General features: G+C 42.1%; 1 protein-coding gene across 30 annotated transcripts in view; it reads right to left on the bottom strand.

Annotated features, from left to right (window-relative positions):
* Window positions 1-21,901, bottom strand: part of Ncam1 (neural cell adhesion molecule 1) — a 293,481-nt gene that overhangs the window by 42,232 nt on the left and 229,348 nt on the right. For 19 of the 30 annotated variants that reach the window (XM_078046995.1, XM_078047001.1, XM_078046997.1 and 16 more), the window contains 9 exons: window positions 20,922-21,140; window positions 19,786-19,929; window positions 19,276-19,413; window positions 18,097-18,214; window positions 17,496-17,665; window positions 11,224-11,366; window positions 5,070-5,099; window positions 797-947; window positions 249-433 (listed from right to left, as the gene is read on the bottom strand). In XM_078046995.1, coding sequence (XP_077903121.1) covers window positions 249-433; window positions 797-947; window positions 5,070-5,099; window positions 11,224-11,366; window positions 17,496-17,665; window positions 18,097-18,214; window positions 19,276-19,413; window positions 19,786-19,929; window positions 20,922-21,140 — 1,298 coding nt within the window. The remainder of the gene's footprint in view (window positions 1-248; window positions 434-796; window positions 948-5,069; window positions 5,100-11,223; window positions 11,367-17,495; window positions 17,666-18,096; window positions 18,215-19,275; window positions 19,414-19,785; window positions 19,930-20,921; window positions 21,141-21,901) is intronic. The other 11 variants (XM_078046999.1, XM_078047008.1, XM_078047009.1 and 8 more) reach the window with 1 other exon arrangement.

The raw sequence follows: 21,901 nt of genomic DNA, 5'->3' as shown, positions 1-21,901 counted from the left end.
AGATAGGAGAAGAGCCCATGGATCATGGGAGAGGCTTTTTTTCCAGGCCCCAGTCCCAGTCTAGCTACATGGAGCACACGGATGCAGTTGAGAAAGGTGACCAGGGGTGAGACTATTTCTTCTCCAGCCAATGGCTCTCCAGTTCAGGATGTGCCAGAGAAGTGAGACAGAAAACGTGAGTTGCATCCCAAAGCCTACCCATCATCAAACAGCCTCGTCTATCCAACCCTTTGCCCCTTCCTACTTACCTCCAGATAGCTGGCAGAGGGAGTGTTGTAGATCTTGATATTGCTAAAGTTGGAGCTTGGCAGTAACTGGCCATCTCGGAACCAGGAGATTGTAGCACTGGGGTAGGCAAAAACCTCACAGGTGATATTCACCTGGTTCCCCTCCCAAGTGTACACAGCCACAGGGCCCTGTAGCTTGGGGGAATCTGCAATAAATGACAATGACTATCAGGGCGACCACCACTATCTTGGAGTCCCCCATTCTGTCTCCTGGCACTGGGAAGATAGGCATGCTCTGAAGCAGACCTAGCACATGGTATAGGATAGGTCAGGATCACGTCAGTATTCCTGTGCACATGCACTGCATAGGAAGCCTCAGAGCATACAGAAGGCTTGTAAGAAGTCTAGGGATGGTGTGTGGCAGGTGGCTTTAGGACAGAACTCTGAAAGGGGCCAGGGAACATAGCAGAGCTCGGGGGTAAGCTTAGGTCTTGGGTACTATTTCCCTCTCTCATCCTGACCCTGAAGGGCTCTTCCCTCCCCCAAGTCTTTCCCCAGTTATTCCTCACATTGCACTTCAAGGTACATGGACTGGGAGTCCTGGCCGATGGTGTTGCTGGCAGTGCAGATGTACTCTCCAGCATCTGTGTACTGGATGCTCTTCAAGGTCAGGGATGACACGCGGGCGTGGCTGCGTACCACCATGTGCCCATCCAGAGTCTGCCAGGAAGGAAAGGGGAGCATCAGAGTCCGAGACAAGGCAGAGGGCCATGCAGCTATAGCTATAGCTACGGGAGACTAGTTCATCACCTATCTATGATGAATCTCACATCCTCTCTCCTCTCTGGGCCAACATTAAGTCTGACTTTAGGTATTACCTAATGGGGGATGTTCCGTGAGCACTATGGGAACTTTGGTGTATCCAAAACAGGAAATGGGACTTGATTATGTCAAATGACCTGAACTGTGTGCCAAAATTGGTTTGGGGCAAGGACAGACTAGGTCCCACAAGACCACTTTGGGATGAGTGAAATAGAGGTAAAGACCCTGGCCAGCAGAGGTCTCAGCAGCAATGGCCTTGCCTTGGGAGATCCTGGAAATATGCATCCCTGACCTTTCCTTCCAGGTTTCCCACCTCCAGCCCTATGTGCATGCTCATGAGATAGGAACTTCAAATGTGCTCACTGAAAGAAAGTATGCAAGAAAGCCATTCTCTGCAGATGTCTCTATTTCCTGGATAGTTAAAAGCTGAAATTATCCATTAAAAAAAAAAGTCAAACAATTCAAAGCTCAGGATCTGCAGAGATAGAATTGAGGGTAACAGGATCCCCTCTCTAAGAAGAGTGATAAAGAGAGCCCCAGGCAGATCTGAGATCCTTGACATCACAGTCTCCATTTTCTAGTTCTTAATTCTGCTATTGGCTTCCTGAGTCACTGGAATGACAGTGATCAGTCAAGAGAATAGCATATGATCCTAATGCAATGAATACTGGGATATCTCCAAGGGTTTTTAACTCTTGACATTCTAAGTAAAATGGTTGCCGTCTCTGAATGGGTGTAGGCATATGGCCCAAGTCCAGATCCTCCAGAAAGCTGGTAATCTGATGAAGGGGTCAGACTCCTTGAAGGCTGGGTCACCCTCATTTCAGGGTATGATATTCTGTAGAAAATGACAGGACAGTACTCTGCATCTGGTATCTGATGGGCTTGTCTTTAGAGAATGAAAGAACACCTGGCTTCAGATTCTTTTAATATGCTGGTTTGCAAACCTAAAGTCCAGAATTGTAGTGTCTTATGGCAGCCTGGGAAGCCCAAAAGCCAGGCACCACTGGCCTTGCTCAGTAGATCTAGCACAAGAAGTTCCTTACACTACCATTAACAGAGCTAGTCCTTTTCAGTCATCTAAGCCCCATCACATGTCATATCTGGAAGCTACAGCATGTTGCCGGTAAGAGGAAGAAGGGCCAATGAAAATCATCACTGCCTCCTGCTATGAGCATGTCCCCTTCCTGAGACCAATGCCCTGGTGTTCCCATTGGGCCAGCAAATGTAGGAAGATGCTTGATTGAGAAGCTGCATCCCAAGAGATGGCACACACTAAGAGATGCCAGCAGACAGGTGTGGAGCACTTCCTAGATAATCAATTTGTTGGAGATACTGGATCCTGGGACTCCTTTTCTTGTGGGCTGCCAGTGCTTACTGATCTAACCCAGTGGATATTTTTAAATGCCAAACAAAAATCTTTACCTGTCAGTCTGCATTAGGGCCATGGAGGGCATGAAGCCATTCCTGCAGGGACCTCTAAAGGCTGACCTGATCTGCCTCTCACTCATATTTCCCCCTATACCCAGCAGATACAGGGGACTTGAGGTCCATCCCTGGCTTTTCTGGTCATCTCAGTGATCTCAACCATGAGATGAACTATGATTCTTTGGACCCATACTGGACTTGTCATTATGCCCTATGCCATAATCCCCAGGAAGCCAAGAGAACAATTCCATGTGAAAGATAGGGAAAGAAAGTCATATAGGTAAGAATGGGACAGTGATAGCAACAAAGCAGGGGGATGAGCAGTCATTACTTAGAATAATCTAGAAAACATTTAAAAAGAAGCTTAGAAAATGGTTACAGGGACAGCTGTACTTTTTTTTTTTTCCCTTTCAATATGGTCTCTTTTCCCAGGTTTCTCTATATGGAAATTTCTCTTGTTTAATGATGTCAACAGACCAGAAGGCAATCCTCTATAGAGAATTCTTATTTTGTAGGGGCTCACTGCAGGTGTGATGGTGGGATTATTTGCCAGATGCCCAGTTGTCCCTTTGAGGATATGCAGATAGGACTCCAGTGTGATTGGCCTCTCTCTCTCTCAATTGTTTTATTCTGGCATCAGGATAAAGCCCCAGAGTGCCACCTATAAGCCATCCAGACCAAAAGCCAGGCTGACTGTCTTGGCTGCCCCAGAGGGAGCAGATGAACTCTGGGCAAGAGTTAAAAGATCGTTATGGAAAAAGATGCCCTTAAAAAAATCCATGAAGGGTGATTATAATTTTTCTTCCCATCAAAGCATTTTTGTCTCTCTTCTTATAGGTAAAAGTGCTAAGGCTTTTCAGAGCTTATTAGAATGAAAGTGGCCATAACCCAGACCTTCTTTTGCTCTCATCTGGGCTTATGGTTTTCATCTCTGAATGAGGTAAATAGGAGAGAATGAAACTTCTGAGCCCCTCGGGTGGCATTCACTTAGAAGTCAATTATGTCCAAAGTGCGACATTTCTGATAAAGACACTTTTGGAAAACAGAATCCAGTGTCTGCCTTCTTGGGAGTAAATCTATTATTTTCACTTACAATAACAATTCTTTTCCCAATACCACAAGAAGGGGAAAAAAAAATCTCTTAACAGCTCCTTAGGGCTCTCTGATAAATCTTAGCTCCTCCTCTTACCAGGTCTAGGTCAGAAGGACAGGAGGAAGATGTACAAGGCAAAGCAGAATGAGATCTGCAGCTACTTAAGACTGGCTGATAATTAACCCTTCTTCTCTTCCTTCCCCAATCCCAATGGGTCGACGACTTCTGGGCAATAAAACACCCAGCCTGTGACCGCACTAAGTGATTCTGGTGCCTCAGGAGTGAAGCATTTCAGTGTGGACATGTACTGAACCACAGTCCCTACGCCATCGGGGAAGGTAGGACACAAAGAGAGCTAATAATGAACTGGATTTGACAATGGCAGCATGTTCATGTGCAGAAACTAATATCAGTGCCTGGGGATAGGCAGTCAACTTTTAAATATTTAGCAGCATTAAATATTGATAACCATGACCTGAACACATGAGCCATGTGCTCTGAATAATTATCATTCCTGAAAGACTAAGAGGATAGGTTTACCAAATTAAAATACAGAATCTATAGGCTCTTCTGTGTTTATATTCTTATAGAATCGAAGACTCATTTGGAGAAAGAAGGCAAAAGCTATTTTAATAAAATGTATTTATAAATTCGATCCTTGAATGTCATCTAAAATAGATAGGTTTTTATTTTACTATTTTGGTCACTTAATCACAAATCAGGTTCTAAAAAAAATAACAGAAGTGATCATAAGGAGGGCCTGGGAGTGTAGCAATTAAAATCTAAAGGTTAATGTTTAGCCACAGTTTTCAAACTAAGTCCTACATTACCTAAACCAAAGAAAGTAAGCAAAGAAATTTCAAAGGCTAAATGCTACTGACTTTACAAAACATAAACCCATTTGTACCAAATCATTTCAATCTCATAAATTTAATGCTCTATAAAAGTAACAGACATGTTTAGCAATTTGGGAAAACCAATGAGAGATGTCATTTGTGTAGCTTTTGAGATGAAATGTGGTGTGATAATCTACCAAGACCGATCATTATAAAATAAGTGAGCAACAAGATGAGTTGAGCTGGAAAGGAAAGGGCTGAGCAGGTTTTAGATCACTAACTCTGTGACTTTATGGTCCAAAGCCACATCTACCATGTGAGAATAAAAACAAAAAATTCATTGTTTCAAAATGCCTGGCCTGGGCATTGGGGCAATTTATTTCTATCAATGTAATTACCTGGATGTGATTTTACCAGCACCAGCAAGAGAATAGGATCCAGTTTTAGAAAATAATAAGGATTTGTTCATCCACTCCCAACACAGCTTGCTTGCTCATCCTAAAAATGACACTATTGCTAAGTAATGTCTACCACTATTGACCTATTCTTTAATCTAACTAAAGTACTAATTAGTTTAGCGTGCCTGGTTATTAAACTGTAATGGTAAGTTAAACTGCAATGCTTTCAAAACTAAAGACTGGCTAGTGGTCAGGTAAGCTATACCTCTTGCTTCTCTGGTCGAGTCCACGAAGCCTGGAGAGAACAAGATATAAAACACAACAAGAAAGCAGTAAAATTTTACAACATGTTGCTTTAGAGAATTGATGTACCACACTGCATTCCGTGCACATGCAGCTTCCTCTTAATTCAGAACTTTTTCCAAGGCCCACTTTCAATGGTGTGTTTATTACCCAATTTAATTTAGGATTTAGCTTATGTTCAGCTTTTTCCCCCTTAGTACGTTAAAATTATACGTTTGTATAATTCAATCGTAAAGGCATTCCTAATCTTTGGTAGACACATATACATATACCAGCAGACATATTAGACTGCTTATGTTGCAAAACATCTTAAATATTCTTCATAGTACTGGATGACACTACTGGTTCTAACCACATCATCTAGAAATATTTAAGAGAGTAAGGTTTCCTCCTCTGAATTTTATTAGACAGCATATCACAGATATACTAATGCCATTTTATGCTCATGCACTTTATAATTCTTTGCATGCATTCTATTAAAAGTGAATTTTTTTAAAAAAGGGAACAAATAAAGGAGAGGAGAGGCACATTAGGAATGAGAGTTATGAAGTCTTTTGAGACTGTGGGTAAGGAAGCTTAAGGATGCTGGGAAGCTGTGGTAGGGCTCCAGTCCTTAAAGGCAGAGAATGCCCAGTTGGCACAAGGGCTCAAGTATGGACCATCTTCATCCAATATGGCATTCACAAGGAAGTAACCCAACTCGCAGCATAGAGGTTTGGGGCATTTTCCATTCTCATCTAGCTATTTTTATGTAACTAGCACTTGGGCATTTACTCTGCTTTTTCTGTTTTCATATTAGGAGTCAAAGACATCATAGCTGCATTGTTCTTTTTATTAGGTGGTGTGGTTGCCTGATTATCCCTGATGTTCAGATGGAAAAAACATACAGAAGATGCTAGAAACACAGCAATGCAATCAGGGAATGCAAATGAGTTAGCAAACAGTAAGAGTCTACTAGGAGCTTTGTGAGAAATGAGGATGGAAATACTGGGTTATGTCACATGATGTTGGAATGAAGGAGGAAGTGAGAATAGAGGAACACGCATAGACCAAAGTAACAGTGGGCCAACACGTCAGATATAGTTGCCAATTCCACATCACTAAAAAGCTTGTTTGAAACATGCCAGGGCTGTATCATATGGAGTTGTTTGTTTTCAAATGTGATTATTCTGTGTGTTTCTCCCAAGTCATTATGGTTCTGTAGCTTTTAGAATAAGTGGTTGCTAGTGACACGATGCTTCTAGTAGCCTAACTCTTACCTGTGTGACAGTGAATGACATAAATGTCTTGGACCTAATAATTTGGTGAAGGTGTGGCCCATATCAAGACACTCTGATATGCAAATATATACACTGAGGAACTAAGTTAGGGTACTATTAGTAATACTTCAGAAATTGTTAGTCCTAGGTTGTTTTAATATTATTTACATTTTTTTGTCTTATGCCCAAGAAGCTTGCAGGATTATGTATACAAATTAAAGTGAAGCATCTTTCTAATTATCCTAAGCATTCCTTATTGTACATTTGCCCACACCGGAGATAAACCAGACTCTGACTGCTTTATGTTGTCACTATTTTCAGTAGTTAAAAGTAGGCTCTGGGCTTTTACCAAATGAGAAATTCTTCCTGGAGAAAAGAAAAGCTTCAGCTTCCAAAGAATCCAGAATTTCAAAAGGTCTCATTTGTGACATACTCTATCAGCATAAGATTCAAAGCTCACAAAAGGCCCTTCATTTTTTTCTCTCTTTTTTCATCTCAACACTTCACCTCTCTCCATTACTTAATCATGAAGGCTTCATACACCTTTCTTTATAATCATTTCAAGGTGTAGAGGTGTTCACATAAGCAAATGATGGATTTTTTTCCTGCCAGGATAGAGTATGAAAATCATCATCCCTGTATTTCATACAATGTATAAGTGGTGCCTGGAATTTAGTAACACTCATTCAAATACCTGGCAGGCAATGTTGAAGATAAATCTGTGTAGGATGAGTAATGAAATGATGCAGATGCACAAACTTTCTGAAATATCAATCACAAAGAGCTTCACATATATCATCCAATTGACCTATTATGAAGTTCACTTTTTTGTTCAAGATTACAGTGACCACTAAGTAATGGACCAACTGTCAGACAATTGATCTACCTTAATGATCTGAATGATCCAAACAATTAGACACAGTCTAGCTATTATTGTTGAACTCAACCAACTCAACTGGCTAAAACCTAATAATTATCATTCTCAAGTCAGTGATCAAACTCAATTCAGAGATATGATCAAAGATAGGGTGTGACATTAACTACACTAGGTTTTGCTTGCCCCATTCCTCTTCCTCCTCCTCCTTTTTCTTCTTTTGAATTTTATGTTCAATGTATGGAAATGCATTCTGCCAAAATACATTCCTTCTTTTTTTAGTGAAGAACACTGATATTCCATTAGCAAGTCACTAAGGGTTTATGGGTGATGCATAAAGACTTCTCTCACTTGCCTCTTCTCATAGGAAAGGAAATATCAGACTGAAGCAGTGATGCAAAAACACAGAATAGCTTTAATTTGCTTATGTACTGTATTATAAGAATCATTAAGGCTTCCACAAAAGTCATCAGAATCACAAGAGAGCCCTGTGACTTCGTGGCACCAGTTACTTCACCTTCTAAGCTACCTATAGGGAGGGTAGCCATGCCATGGAGGCACTCTAAGGGCTCTGAACTTGACCTTGTCCCATTAAACATTTTTATCAGTGACTTGGACAAAGATGTTTCAACTAAGTGTTCACACTAACTGGGAAGCACTAGCTATTACCAACATTAGATGACAGCTGCATTGGGAAGGCTACTGAATTAGCTGCCCTTGGACTTATGCTTAGGGCTGGGGTCCCCAATGACAGCTCTTGCCTAATTACTTTTAATATACAAATATAAAATAGGGGGGTCCCCATGCACTGAGATGCTCTGACTCTCAGATTTCTAAGGACACTTCTGATGAAAGTCAGATCTGTCTGGTTGGAAAGACTGTGAGGAACAGACATTCTCAAGCCAGGGGATATTTGACAATTTAGTAATGATTAGAAGTGGCTCCTGACATTTAAGGGGGAGAATGCCAGTGATGCTAACCATCTTACATTACATAGGACAGTCCCAGTGAAGGAAGGGTCTCCTAAATTGCCATAAATGACCCTACTGAGAAAGACTCGGCTACAACATATATATACAAATTTTTTAACAGAAATAAATATAAAATTCTGCATTGTTGGTTAAGCAATCAGTTGCATGAGAACAGGATAGGGGATATATGGTTTAAGTGAAGTTCATATAAAAAAAGACTTGAGCATGTTAGTTGACCACAATCTCAATATGAGGCAACAGAATGAGGACACTGCTCAAGGGCTAATGCAACTTTGACTGCATAATGGTGTCCAGATCCAGAAGGCAACAGTCCTACTGAAGTCTGCATAGGTCACACTGGGCATGGGACTAGTGAATTGAAGCCACTTAGTACAGGACAACTAGAAGGGTGAAGGATGTGAAAGCCATGACTGGAAAAACAGTGAAAATGGCTGGGTGTGTTAAGGGAAGAAGGGCAGACCAACTAGAGGGAAGTCCAAGTGCTATTTCAGTGACTCAGATGAAGGACTGAGTGGCAGAAGTAGGGAACACTGGGTACAGGAAGAGACAAGGAAGAAGTCCTTCTGATCATCAGCGTTGACCAATTGCCCTATGGAGGACTGATAGTGTCACCATTTTAGACAGGGTCCAGAGTGACTTTTCTAGCAGGGATGCTAGAAAAAGGAGCTGGTGAGATTTCAGGACGTGAAAAGGTGCCTTCTGAACATCCATGGTTTTGACGTGCCATGTAATCTGACTCAGGCTTTTACTCTACCATTAGATACGACTGACTATTCTGACCTGTCTTGTGTATCATCCTGATTTTAAAAAGAAAATTGCTTTCTCCCACTCCTACAGATCAGGGAGTCTAGTAGTCTCAATACCTAATTATATATAATGCAACTTTAGTTGGAGAACATGAAGAGGACTGCCAAAATAAAAGTAAAGTTTATTTTTGGAAATCTGACCTGCAGCTAAGTATGCTGTAAGGTGGATATCATACCTCTTTTATGTCACTATTTAATGGATAGAAATGGCAAATTTTATTATAGAGGATTTCATTTAGGACAATTCCTATTAATCTGGTATGTTACATCATAGGCTGATCTGGAGGACTTGTTCTAGACACTGGCTGATTTGAGCTCCAGTAATGTCACTTCAAGTAAATTTGCAGATAGTCACCAGCAAAGGAAACCACAACACAGAGCATGTGGCTGGGCATGAGTGATTACCTCAGACTAAGACTGTTGGTCTATACTTAAAACTGAATTGTGCAAGCCTGGTACCTGCTAGGCCTTTGTTGGATTCTTTCAGTCTCAATATTTAGTAAATGTGAGTGGGTATTAGTTTCTATCTTTTATCATTATATAAAAATGAAATCATAGGTTCAAGCCAGACCTGACAACCTATTAAAGAACCTGAGATAGGCACGAATCTTAATAATCCTTCTGGTCTGATTTGGATGTTGAGCTATTCCTAGAAAAGATAGAGAATTTAAAAGCATACAACTAAGAGAGATATTTCTGTCTTTCACTGTAGGACAAAGACATAGGCTGGCTCACTCTGAACAAGTCCACTGTTAAGCTGGGTGCAGAAAGACCTGCCAAGTATCCATCCTATTGATCAAACCCTGAAATGTATATTTAATCTGCATAACACACAATGGGAGCTGAAATCTTAGCTAAGGGTTCAATTCCATTGTTGATAAAGAAACTATTCAAGTAAACACCACATTTCTTCATCTAGCTGGTTTTTGCATATCAAACAGCATATGTGAGTTTCAAAAATATTTAGCAGTTCTTCAGTTGAGTTTTTGTTACGTTGAATTCAATTCTGGATGAAAAATTGCAAAAAAAAGGGGGGGGGCTATTTGGAACAGCAATCCCTGATCCTTTTGATTTAGCTTTGTTTTCTATTAGCAAGACAGAATTCAGTTCCTCAAATGCAAATTCCAAATTTAGCTCTGGTATTTCACACTCCTCTTTTTGGGCTGTAGCTGAGTTTATCCTGTTTAGGGATTTCCTTTCAGCAGGCAAAAGAGTGAAGAGATCTATCATTTTTGACATTCTGGTCAATAAGCAATCCATTTTAAATGTTCTTTAAGGCTAAGGCCATTACTCCCGAACAGGTAACAAAGCTTTGGTCCACTAAAATGAAGCCCATTACTACAGGATATATGAGAGCAGGTTGGACAAGTGCCATAAGAGGATTGAAGTTGCTTCAAAACCAGGCTTTTTCCTCCTTCTGGTTTCAGCCCACTCAATAACGAAGGGCTGCATAATGGGGGAAAGTCACCTTAATTTTTATATATTGTCAATAATAAAGAGAGCTTTCCGGTGGCCTATAAATCCATGTGCTTTAAAGCTACATTTTTTAGTCATTTAAATTTCCGAGGAAGTTTACTATGATGTTCTTAAACCCTTGGTGAATAAATTGCAGAACCCAGGTACCAACATCATCATCATTTAGAAACTGCTAATTATTTTTGCCTTTAGAACAAAATGAAATCCAAATGTGACCAAGAATACAGGCAGACACAAAGGCAGCCAAGCTTTTGTGCATATGGTGCATATTCAGCATGAGTGTACAAAACATGAGGGAAAAAATAGGCTCATTTTGGTCCCTGTTACATTCAGGCGACATATCCTTGGGTACTCCAGAGATGATAATATTACCTGGTATACAGGGATCTTGCTTCTCCTTGTTCCTCAAAGATCCACAACCCTGGGTTTGAACATCACTATTGCCTCCTTTCCAGAACATCTAACTTAACCATGCCCACTACCATAGCACCCCTGCCCATCTATTCAAGGAATTGTGCCCTTTTCACTGCAAGGGATGTTGAGCAGGCCATGTCCGGGCAGGCTGGGGGAGGGAGGTTGCAGGACCTGACTGTGGCCTCTGGTGACTATATACCCCCCTTCTGGCTCACCAAAGAGAACTGGGCAGGGCAGACTCAATGTGCATCAAGTCTGTGTTCCATGACCCTGAAACTCTTGGGCAACAGTATACCTTTTCTTCGCTGCTGATGTTTCGGGTGGAAGTTCTCCAAGTGATGGAAGGAATGGGGTCCCCCGAGGCTTCACAGGTAAGAGTGACCTGCTCCTCCAGTTCCATGGCTGTCTGATTCTCTACATAGGTTATTTTGGGTTTTGCTGAAAAGACAAAACATTTCTATGAGTTTATACGATTATTTAGCTTTCTGGGTTTAAATGATGATGTGTACCCCTTCAACAAAGGTTATCTATTTACTAAGTGTAAAAACCCATTCTGGGTATTGTAGAAAACACAGAATAGATTCCTGAAGGGTTCAACAAAAGAGGCCTAAGACAAGACACAGATCATAGTAATAAAAACATATCCTGTGTAGTGAGGTAGAGCAACAGCAGCAGGGACCAGGGAACAGAAGAAGATGGTGGCCCTGGTCTAAACCTTAAGAGTCAGCTTTGGGGCTGGGTCATGAGATTTTCAGCTAATGCCTATGGGGTGAAGATGGAGTCATTCCAAATGTAAAAATCTGCTTGACTTAAAATGAGAGCAAGACATGTGAAGAGAGAGCTGGGAAGAGAGGAGTGCAGCCCGCAGCAGCAGAGAGAGGCAAGGCTGTATTGTTAGAATTTCCCATTTTGGCTGGTGGAGGCCCATGGACAGCGTTCAATCAGGGCAGTGCCAAGATCATTTATACTTCAAGGTTAATCCACAGAAAATTCAAGGTGGTTTAGAATGGAGAAGACCTTGATGTAGGGAAACCAATTTGGAAGCTCTGGCAATGACACAGATGTGAGGTAACACTGAGTCCTGAACCTGGTAGATTTAGAGGGAATGGAGACCAAAGGGCAGCTTTGAGAGATGGGGAAGGAAGTTTCAGAGGAAGTGGAAATGAACAGATATAGGGCAAGCAGGGATGGAGGCTAAATGGCTCAGTTCTTAATGACTAGGAGGTGTTAGCATTAACCCAAGTAAGAATGCTAGGCGAGTAAGTGTCGGGGGCTGAGGATGGCAAGGAGGAGTTGAGATGAGTTCATTTTCCAAATGTTTGGGTAATGCAAGAAACACAAGCATTCCAAAAGCTGAGTTAAACGTTAAAACATTAGAGAAAATTGAATTTTCCCACTTTAAAACAATTATACTCTGAAATTGCTGAACCTTCCGTAGAAGAAAAAAGATATAATACTGCACAATTGTAACTTATTTCACTAATAGAGACAAAGGCCGGGCTAGAGAGATGAATGAAAAGAGCAGCAAAATCAGAATTATAGATAATTTTTGAAATAACTACATTTTCTTTATATTTAAATTCATGCAGGAACTGCAAGTAGAATAGTTGACTACTGCCTGTGTTTACCCTCCAAGCTGAGGTCCTTGATGTTTTGATAAACAGAAGACAATGACAGAGCTATATTTTTTTGTTTGTTTGGAGCAAATGCCTGCTTCCATATAAAATCTATATAGCTCAAATATCCTCCTGAAGTTAATCTGTACTGACAGCTTGCTTAGAAAATTCTTTTTGGCTAGCTGGCACATAAGGACATCTTAATCCAATGTGGCCAAATGATCACAAATTTGAGTTGATGGAGCCCAGGTGAATGAAGTCTTCCAGGAGGAAGATTTTGTGTCTATCTTGATAGATACGAATTTGCAGGAGGTTACAACTTGGAAGGAGTAGGTGCTAAGTGCTGCCGAATAGGAGGTTTTAGAGGGTGAGAAAAAACAAAGCAAAATAATGTTAAAATAAAATAAACACAAAAGTAAAGAGGCAAGTAAAATAAAATTGACTCTCCTATACTGTCAAAAGCACCCTAAAAAGTAAAAGAAAAACAAAATAAAATGTGGCCAAACAACTGAATTCTCTAAACTGAACAGCTATTTGGGGCCTGGAGATAATCCTAGGTCGGCTAAATTTCTGGCCTCTTGAAACGCAGATTTTGAGATCTAGACAGTGTTTGCTGACCTTCCCCTGACCCAGAGCACTTTGTCCTGGCAGCAAAAGGTTAACAGAAGACAGACAAAGGTCAGTTGACCTCTATTAATATTTGGTCTTGGTGGCTCCATTTACCAGATGGTTACAAAGGGTCCATCGTGCAAGACCTCAGAGAAAGACGAACTATATTTTTATTAAAAACATTGTTAACAAAGGCTAATTTTGTGTAGTCTACCGAGGGCTGTTGGAAGGATGCAACACTGGTTGCTTAATCCCCTCTTAGTTCAGAAGCAGGGCCACTGTCAATACAGAAAGTTTGGAATACTGTTTTGGAGTAACAGGGATGCTCTCAATATTTGCACTGGGACAATGGGCAAACAGAAACAGATGTAGGTTCACCCTGCTTAGAATCCCTCCCCTGGGATTCCAGCACTGAGAGAACTTCTCTCCAGGTTTTATCTTCCAATGGTCCTTGCTGCATCTTAATTATTAACTTCTGTTGTGGGTCCTTGGCTTTTGGATCCTCCTGTGTTGTCCAACTGCCTCCCTAGACTTGGTGTCTCAGGCTGTTCCACTGCATCTCTCCTTGGCCATCCTGTGAGTTTTACAAGCATGTCCATTTCTCTGCAGTCTGCTGCTAAGAGTCAGCCTTGTCCACTCCAATCCCAGTCCAGGCTCTGGCAACCCTAGCCCAAGAAGGACCCTGGGGAGACCTGAGGCCACTGCTTTCTTTGAACAGAGACCTGAACAGGCTTCTGGGGAGGTGTGACCAGGTACATCTTCCTTTAGGCCATCGCTGGTCCTCTTCTTTCACCCACAAGTGCTGCTTTAGTCACGGGGGAATCAGCTAAGCAAGGCTGCTGCCCACCAGTGAACTTGGCTCAGTCCATGGCAGCATGAGAACTCAAGAGCATTAGCATGAGCATAATAACCTGCAGAGACAAAAATACTTCTTCATAAGGGCCCATGAGAGAGGAGCAATGGAAACTCACTGCCAGATTTCAGGATGATAAAATTAAAGGAAGGTGAAAGCAGCTTCTAGCTGATAATGAGGCAATGCATGTTAGAAAAGATTCTTTTTCTTATGGAAAAAAAGATGTCATTTGGACATGATTGCAGCAGTGTCTAATTTAGTTAGGTCCCTTATTTCTGATTTCCATCCCCTCCTGAAGCTACAAGACTACTGACTTCATCCTTACGATCTAAGCTACAGGTGTTCTTTCTTCTTCCTCCTCATTAGATTCCACTACTGATGAGGAACTGGCCTACTTCTCCCCAGTAGTGGCCCCTGATGGCAACCCAGAAGGAGAAGGAAAGAGAAAAAAAAGAGTAAAGAAAGATGGTGCCCTAATGAGCTGTCCCCTCCCCTCCTGGTTCCCTTGCTCCATATCAATGGGGGAGAAGAAAGGAAGGGAATTTAAGAAGGTGAAAGGGGATGGAAAGAGGTGTATATGAGGTACCCTTTACTTCAAGGAGGCTGTATGAACTTCCTTGGGATATTCCAGAGGATTCTCATTTTGGATTCAACACAGGTCTATGATCTCCTTACCTGCCTTTTTAGGAGCCAAGCCACCTTTCCTCTGGTTGCTTTGGTCTGCCTAATCTCCACTCTCCCAGTTTTAGTCTTTGGAAACTAACTGTGTGTGTGTGTGTGTGTTGCAGAGGGGTATAGGCATTGAGGATTGAGGGTACAGAATGGGAAGGAAGACAAATCTTATTTGGCCTCCTGGCCCATTGTGTTTTCCTTGCTCTGATTCTTCATTCTATCATGGCCCCTTACTCACCTCCCATCCTTCCTTTCCTGGGGCAGCTGCTGACACGAGAAGACTTGGGGGAGGAGCCAAGAGCTGTTCTCAACCAGCCACATTAGAGCTCAGTGTGTAGAGAGTCTGTGAGGAGCATGGTGGTGAAGACAGCACCTCATCCTCATGTTACTCACCATAGCCTAGGCAATTCAGATGGCGTGATTGCCACTGGCATATGGAATTGGGCAGTAGTAACCGCCATTGTTAGTTCAGGGAATGGATTTACAAGCCAGCTGCCTTGATTTGAATCCTGGATCCTTGGAAGGGGCACCTGATTTCTCGGTGCTCACTTGTAAAATGGGGATAATAATTAAAATCTACCTCATAGGGTTGTGATGAGGATTAAAAGAGCTAATTTATGGATAGTGCTTCATGATGCTTGGCACAGTATAAATGCTTATTTGGGTTGGGTATTATTATTAATACTTTAGAAGAGTAATGTCCCAAAGCATTTCCTAAAGACAAGTGATGATGACATGATTTCAGGCTCATCTTCTTGCCACATAAGTTATGCTTCATTCCCATGGATTAATGCCTGGTCTTTGACTTATTCAAATTCTAGTGCCTTCTGTATGCTAGCTACTGTCTTAGGTGCTGGGGCCACGTCTGTGAGCAAAATAGACACAGCCTCTGTCCACAAGCAGCTGTCATGTAACACCATGATGCTTTTTCTGCCTCTGCGGCTGCACAAGAATCCTGAAATGCTTGCCCTGCCCTCCTTCACCTGTAATTCCCACCTACAAAACAACACATTGTTTCAATGACTTCTCTCATTTTTATCACATGAGATCAGAGATCATTTTTTCCTATAAAACTTTGGATATATTGGTATTATGATATCATTATAAGGGTTTGTCATTTAAAATTTCTGCATTGGTCATCTACACTAGCCCGTGAACCTACTGATAAGAAAAGAATCCCTGTCATTCATCTTTGTAAACTTTGGCTGGGCCTACAGCAGTCACCTGGACTGACACTATCTATTATCATTTAGAAGCTTGTATGTTTTTCTCCTTTGTGCTTCTTAGAGTCAAATTCTACTCATCTCTGTAGCTCCTTTGTCTAGCAGCATTGGTGTTCAATAAATATTTGTTAAAAGAAAGAAAAACAAATGCATCTGTCTTTTCCTACAATATGGAAAAACTTAATAAGATCAGAGTGACTGGGGAAGATTAGTCTGAATTAGAGAAAAAATTGCCCAGAATGTTTTTTTTATGAAGTTTAACTTTCACTCTCAAGTACATACAGGTACCTTGAACAAACCAATAACTTATTTCTAAACCCAACCATCAGAGATGAATAAATAAATTTCATCTATGATTATGCAGGACCATTTGCATATAAACACTTGATTCTCAACTGCATGTTTACATATTACACAGTTCTCTTGATCAGGTTAAATAAGCAGTCCCAAGGCTGGTTCCCAGATACACATCTCAACTACCTGGGAGGGACAGATCCCAGAGCTGCCCCTCAGGCACCTGTACCCCAGCAGCACCATCTACAGTAAACCAGCTTATCGGTATTTTTTTAAACAGATAAGCAGACAAAATTGAGACCTATCAAGGTAAATATCTCATTGCAACAAATTCATTTTTCAAGGTCATGTCAAAATGTATTTCAGTTCTGAAGTACATGGAGGTTTGCTGAGTTTATAAAGACAAAGTGAGGGTTCTTTTTCTGACTATAACAGTTTCACACAGACCAGTGAAGGCAGCCAAAAAGGTGAGGCGGGCTGCCAGTCATTCACTGACATTTACCAAAAGTCTGTTATGAGTCTGGTGCTGCTTAGGGCTCCAGGGACATAGTGCTGTGTAAAACAGGGAGCTCTCTGCCATCTTGGAGTAAAAGTGCTAGTGGAGCTGGGATATTAACAAATCCCAAGATAAATACATAAATGAGATTAGTTCAGGTATTGATAAGTTCTTAAAAAAGTCACAATTAAGTGATGAAAAAGATTTTTGGGGTAAATCAAAGTGGCAGCAGGGACCGGAGAGCCGTAGTAGCCAAGGCAGTGAAGGAAGGACTCATGGAGAAGGTGTGTTGGCACTGATATCTGAATAATGAGGAGGAGAAGACAGCTTTGAGCAGCTCCCAGGGAATGATATTCTAAGCAGAAGAAATCAAATGCAATGTCCCAGAAATGGGGAGCAAGCCTGGTTTATTTGAGGGACAGAAAGAAGGCTGGTGTGGTTGGAGAGCTTCCTGTAGGGAGCAAAGAAAAGATGAGGGTGGAGAGAAAAGGCAAATGCTTGGTAGGTGTGGATTTTATTCTGGGTACAGTGTGAATTTTATTCTGAAGGATTTTGAAAAGTGCAATGGCACTTAGGCCATGCTGGCTGCCATGAGGGAAAGACACTGAAGGCGACTAAGGGAGAGAGGCAGGGAGATGGCTATGAGGCTATTGAGCTGGTGAGGTGAGCTTGATGGTGGCTTGGACTAGGGCTTGGATGATGGGGCTGGTGAGAAAAGGCTGCCTTTGGGATATAATCCAACTAGAGTGGACAGGGTAAGAAGAACTGCAGCAGAGCAGTGATCTTGACCCGCACTGTGCTTACCAAAGACTTTGAGGTGTATAGATGCATCCTGCTCGCCGGCCTTGTTCTCAGCAATGCAGACGTACTCGGCTTCATCGTTCTTGTCCACCTTCCTGATGGTCAGCTCAGAACTGTCATCGCTGAAGATGTACTTCTCGTCGTCTTCCTCATTCTCTATCTGTTCCCCATCCCTACAGAAACAGAAATGCAAAGGACTATGATTTTGACCACAGAGAGAGTTAAGATGTTTATTTTAAATTAGTTTCCATAAAATGCAGCTTGAGCCAATGGGAAAGGGCCAGTTTTCACAAGAAGGGAGGACACCAATGTCTACTTCCACGTATACCTTTGATTCCTCCACTGATCCTCTGACTCTGCCCCCTAAACTGTACTCACAAAGGCTTCAAAGAGGCCTCCTTCTGGACCTGCCCCTTTAAGATTGAAAATGAGGCAATAATCCAATGCCCAAGACAAGAGGACCTTACAGAAAAGAATCTATTCTTCTTGGAGATGATATTCCCAAGAAGTCCGTATGCAGGTCACTGAAATGCCAACATGGAGTGGGCCCTATGATGCCCCTTCTCTTCTAGCCCATGACCCAACACACCAGCCAGTTTCTTACTTTGTCCAGCTCATGGTGGGCTCTGGGAAGCCTTCAGCATCACACACCAAGGTGACAGACTGGCCCAGGTTGGCAGTGGCATTCACAATGGTCTGCCTGGCCTGGACGGTGGGCGGCACTAAAGGAAAGAAAGATGTTAGGCATGGTTGTGAAAACTTGGGAGAACCCAATGGCTGGAGAAGAGACACTTCAGGGGTTCCCAGGTCAGGGAGTTTCTGCCTGTGGATCAAGAGAGTCCTGGGTGGCTGCAGAATTAATGTAAAGGATCAAAATTTAATGCACCAAATAATTAATGGAAATGGAATAAAAAGTTTATCCACAAACATGAGTTATTGTTTTTCAGGCGTTTAGAAGCTATATTATCACATTTTACTCACGTTAACATGATATTCGATTTATAGTAATTATTTGTCATTATATATGTTCTTAGTCAATGCCCACTAAGTAACTACTACAGTCAGTAGAATTTATGTGAAGAAGGATTCTCAATACTGGAAAAAAACTGGAAACTACTACCATTTTGAAGTGCACCAGCTCAAAACCAAAGAGTGACATTTCTTTGGAATTGTCATAAATAACTTTGTGCACAAACTTGTTTTTACCAAAGGAATGAGAGGGGGAGAGTTTGGCAAAAAATGCATATCAATAGCCAGAACAATTCAGACATGATTTACTTATTTTCTTAGTACTGACATTATAATTTCCTGTAAACATCTTGTAAATGTCAGATCGATTCCACGGGCGTGTTTATTTGACTCTGCAAATTAAGATTAATAAGCCCATGGACCATGATTCTGACTATTCTGAGACCTGAATTGATTGTAATATTTTCTCTTCACATTGAACCAAGGGGACTAGCTTCACAATTACTGTAACATCAAGGACAATGAGGATGAATATGAACTTATTAGTAAGCATGAGAAAGTTTCCAATGCTGTAAGGCAATGAAAGGCATTCAATAACTGCACTGAGCACGCCCATAAATGAGGGGAGACCCAAAAGGCAAGTATATTAAAAATGAAAAAAAAATACCCTACAAATTATGCTAGGGAAGGCATTCAGGAAAGATGGATGGTTGAGTCAGGACAGAATTTATTTTATAGAACAAAGAGGAAGTTATAGGATTTGGGAAACCAAGGTTGTAGCCATGGAGAGAACAGGAAGAACAGATCTCCTCACCATTCACAATGACCTGAATGTCCTTGAAGTTGATCTCCCCCCGTGCCAGGATTCTGCCCTCACAGCGATAAGTGCCCTCATCTGTTTTCTTGATTCCCCGGATCTGCAGGTAGTTGTTGGACAGGACTATGAATCGGACTAGAAGAGACAAGAGGCAGGTTCATCCAAGGATCAGTCAGAGAACTTTGGAATCTGCAGGCAGGGAGCTGAGCCTCTTTCTTATTTCTTAACTTTGCATTATAAGGTCGGTCTTTAGGCTCAAGTAAAACCAATGTGTTTGTCGGTGTGAAATATAACAGAGAGCAAAAGTGTATTGGAAATGTATATTTGCTCTGGGGAGAAAATCGTGTGCCTGAGTATACCAGCTAGGGATACACCAGGAAGCTGCGTGTGGGTTTGGGGACACCAAATCTGAGTTTGGATGAGAATCCTTCAGGGACTGGGAGAGGTAGAAACCTAGATAACTTGGTGGCCAAGGGAAAGGCAACTACCAGGAAATTGAAGTCTCACCGTCTTTTTTCAGGATGACATCTCGGCCTTTGTGTTTCCAGATGATGGTTGGGGGGAGGGAGCTGACCACGTCACACACGATCACGGCATCTTCCCCCTCCCTGAACTCCTGTGGGGTTGGTGCATTCTTGAACATGAGCTTCTCTGGAAAATGAGTAGGAGAGTGAGGAGGACAGCAGGTTCTCCCACAAGATCCCTTCCCACTAGAGCCACGCTGTCTGGACTTGAGTCTCAGGCAAAATTCTGCCCATATATACTGTTGTACAGGAGGGTGTCCCACTCAGTACTTGGTCACAGATATGAAGGAGAGCAGCTAGCCCAAAGGTGGTAATGGAGCGGGGGATGTCACCATTGTTTAGCAACCAATATCTACTGAGGGCTGAATTTTTTACTTTGTTCAGATCAAGGATTTTTTTTCCATGTGGGATGATGCTAATGAAGGGTAATGCATATTCTACAATGAGAGGTGACACCAGTCTTTTCTTTGTCTCTTATTCTTGTGCCTTCCCCCAGCCTCACTCCATCTTCCCTACAGCAGAGAGAATTCTGAAGAACAGAAGGAGAGCACACTTAATGGCAATAAATACTGTGGCAATCAATATGGTTCCATTAGCTGTCACCCACAGTGACTTTGGCTTACGGGACAGAAGTATGATAACAAGGTAATGAGATGCCACCTCCTGACCGGGTTTCAGCGGCAGTGGGAATGGTGTGCACTGAATGGCATCCAATGTTCCAATAGTGATCCCACACCTACTTGGGCTTTTGAGCTCTATAATTAGCAGGGAAAAGTGGAATAAGAAGGGAAAGCCTGAACTGTTCACCCTTCGGTCAACACTGGGGGAGGCACAGAGGAGTCCATAATAGCTCTCTGGAAACTGTGTAATTTGAATTCAGAAAACAGAAGTCAGTAGAGGGTAGCTGTGACCAGTGGGAATCAGGGTTGTGGGTTGGCCAAGGACCAACCGAGAATGTACTGGAACACTGAGCGAGGCCAGAAAAGACTCAGGAAGAAAAAAACCATGGTGTCAGGCCCTCACTGGTCCCGTTATGGCCATCTCATGCTTTCTACTACCCATTCATGTGTCTTGATGACCAAAGAAAAGAAAGAGAACACAGAAGAGAAAGGCCCTTACGGAAGATCTTCACATTGACGGTGGCCTCGGACTCGCTGCCATCCTCACCAGTGACCACACACTTGTAAATGCCGGCGTCATCGATATTGGCGTTGTAGATGGTGAGGGTGGAGGAGGAATCGTCGTTCCACACCACCGAGATCCGCTGCTGGTTTGGGCTGAGCTTTTCTCCGTTGGGGGAGAACCAGGAGATGTCCTTATCTTTGGCATCTCCTGCCACTGAGGAGGAAGAGATTATATTCAAACCACTGAAGTAAGAAAGACTAAGTTCCCTTCAGAGTGACAGTGGCAACACAGTAATGGCCACTGAATAACCAACCAAACAATCAAGGTTGGATGGCCAGGCAGCGATGTCCATTTATGTCAAAACATGGCTCAGATCTCCTCTGGCTTCTGTGCTTAATTATTATATACATAAAACCTCTTAGCGTATTTGGAAAGCTCAACAATCACTTGTTCTCATATTGCTTTATAGTGGTCCTATCCTCCTATCCTTAGTGAGGGAAGACAAATTTGCTGAGAACCTACAATGAGCTGGTCGCTAAGCTAGGAACTTACATGCCTCAAAGAATGGGAAGTAAATTAGTTGGTATATCTAAGATCTGAGTTAATCTGAACCAGTTGATCAGCCTGTGCCCTGCCCCCCTTTTTGGTGCCAGGAAATGAAGCTTAATCAGTGCTTAATCAGTGACCTACAACTCTAGCCCGTTTTATTTTTTGAGACAGAGTCTTACTAAGTTACTTAGGGCCTCCTAAGTTGCTGAGGCTGGCTTTAAACTTGTGATCCTCCTGCCTCCGCTTCCCAAGCTGCTGGGATTACAGGTGTGCACCTTGGTACCTGGTGATCAGCTTATTTTTGAGGGATTCGATTATGAAACAAGGATGAGACCCATTGTCTGGTCCAGGAGTAAAGATTCAAATCACTTAGAGTCTAACAGCTATTGTACCCACTGACATGGTGGCCCTTTCAGCATCTCTTG

The sequence above is a fragment of the Ictidomys tridecemlineatus genome, chromosome 4 (assembly GCF_052094955.1).
Source record: "Ictidomys tridecemlineatus isolate mIctTri1 chromosome 4, mIctTri1.hap1, whole genome shotgun sequence".
Taxonomy (NCBI): Eukaryota; Metazoa; Chordata; class Mammalia; order Rodentia; family Sciuridae; genus Ictidomys; species Ictidomys tridecemlineatus.
This window is presented reverse-complemented; position numbering and strand designations above follow the sequence as displayed.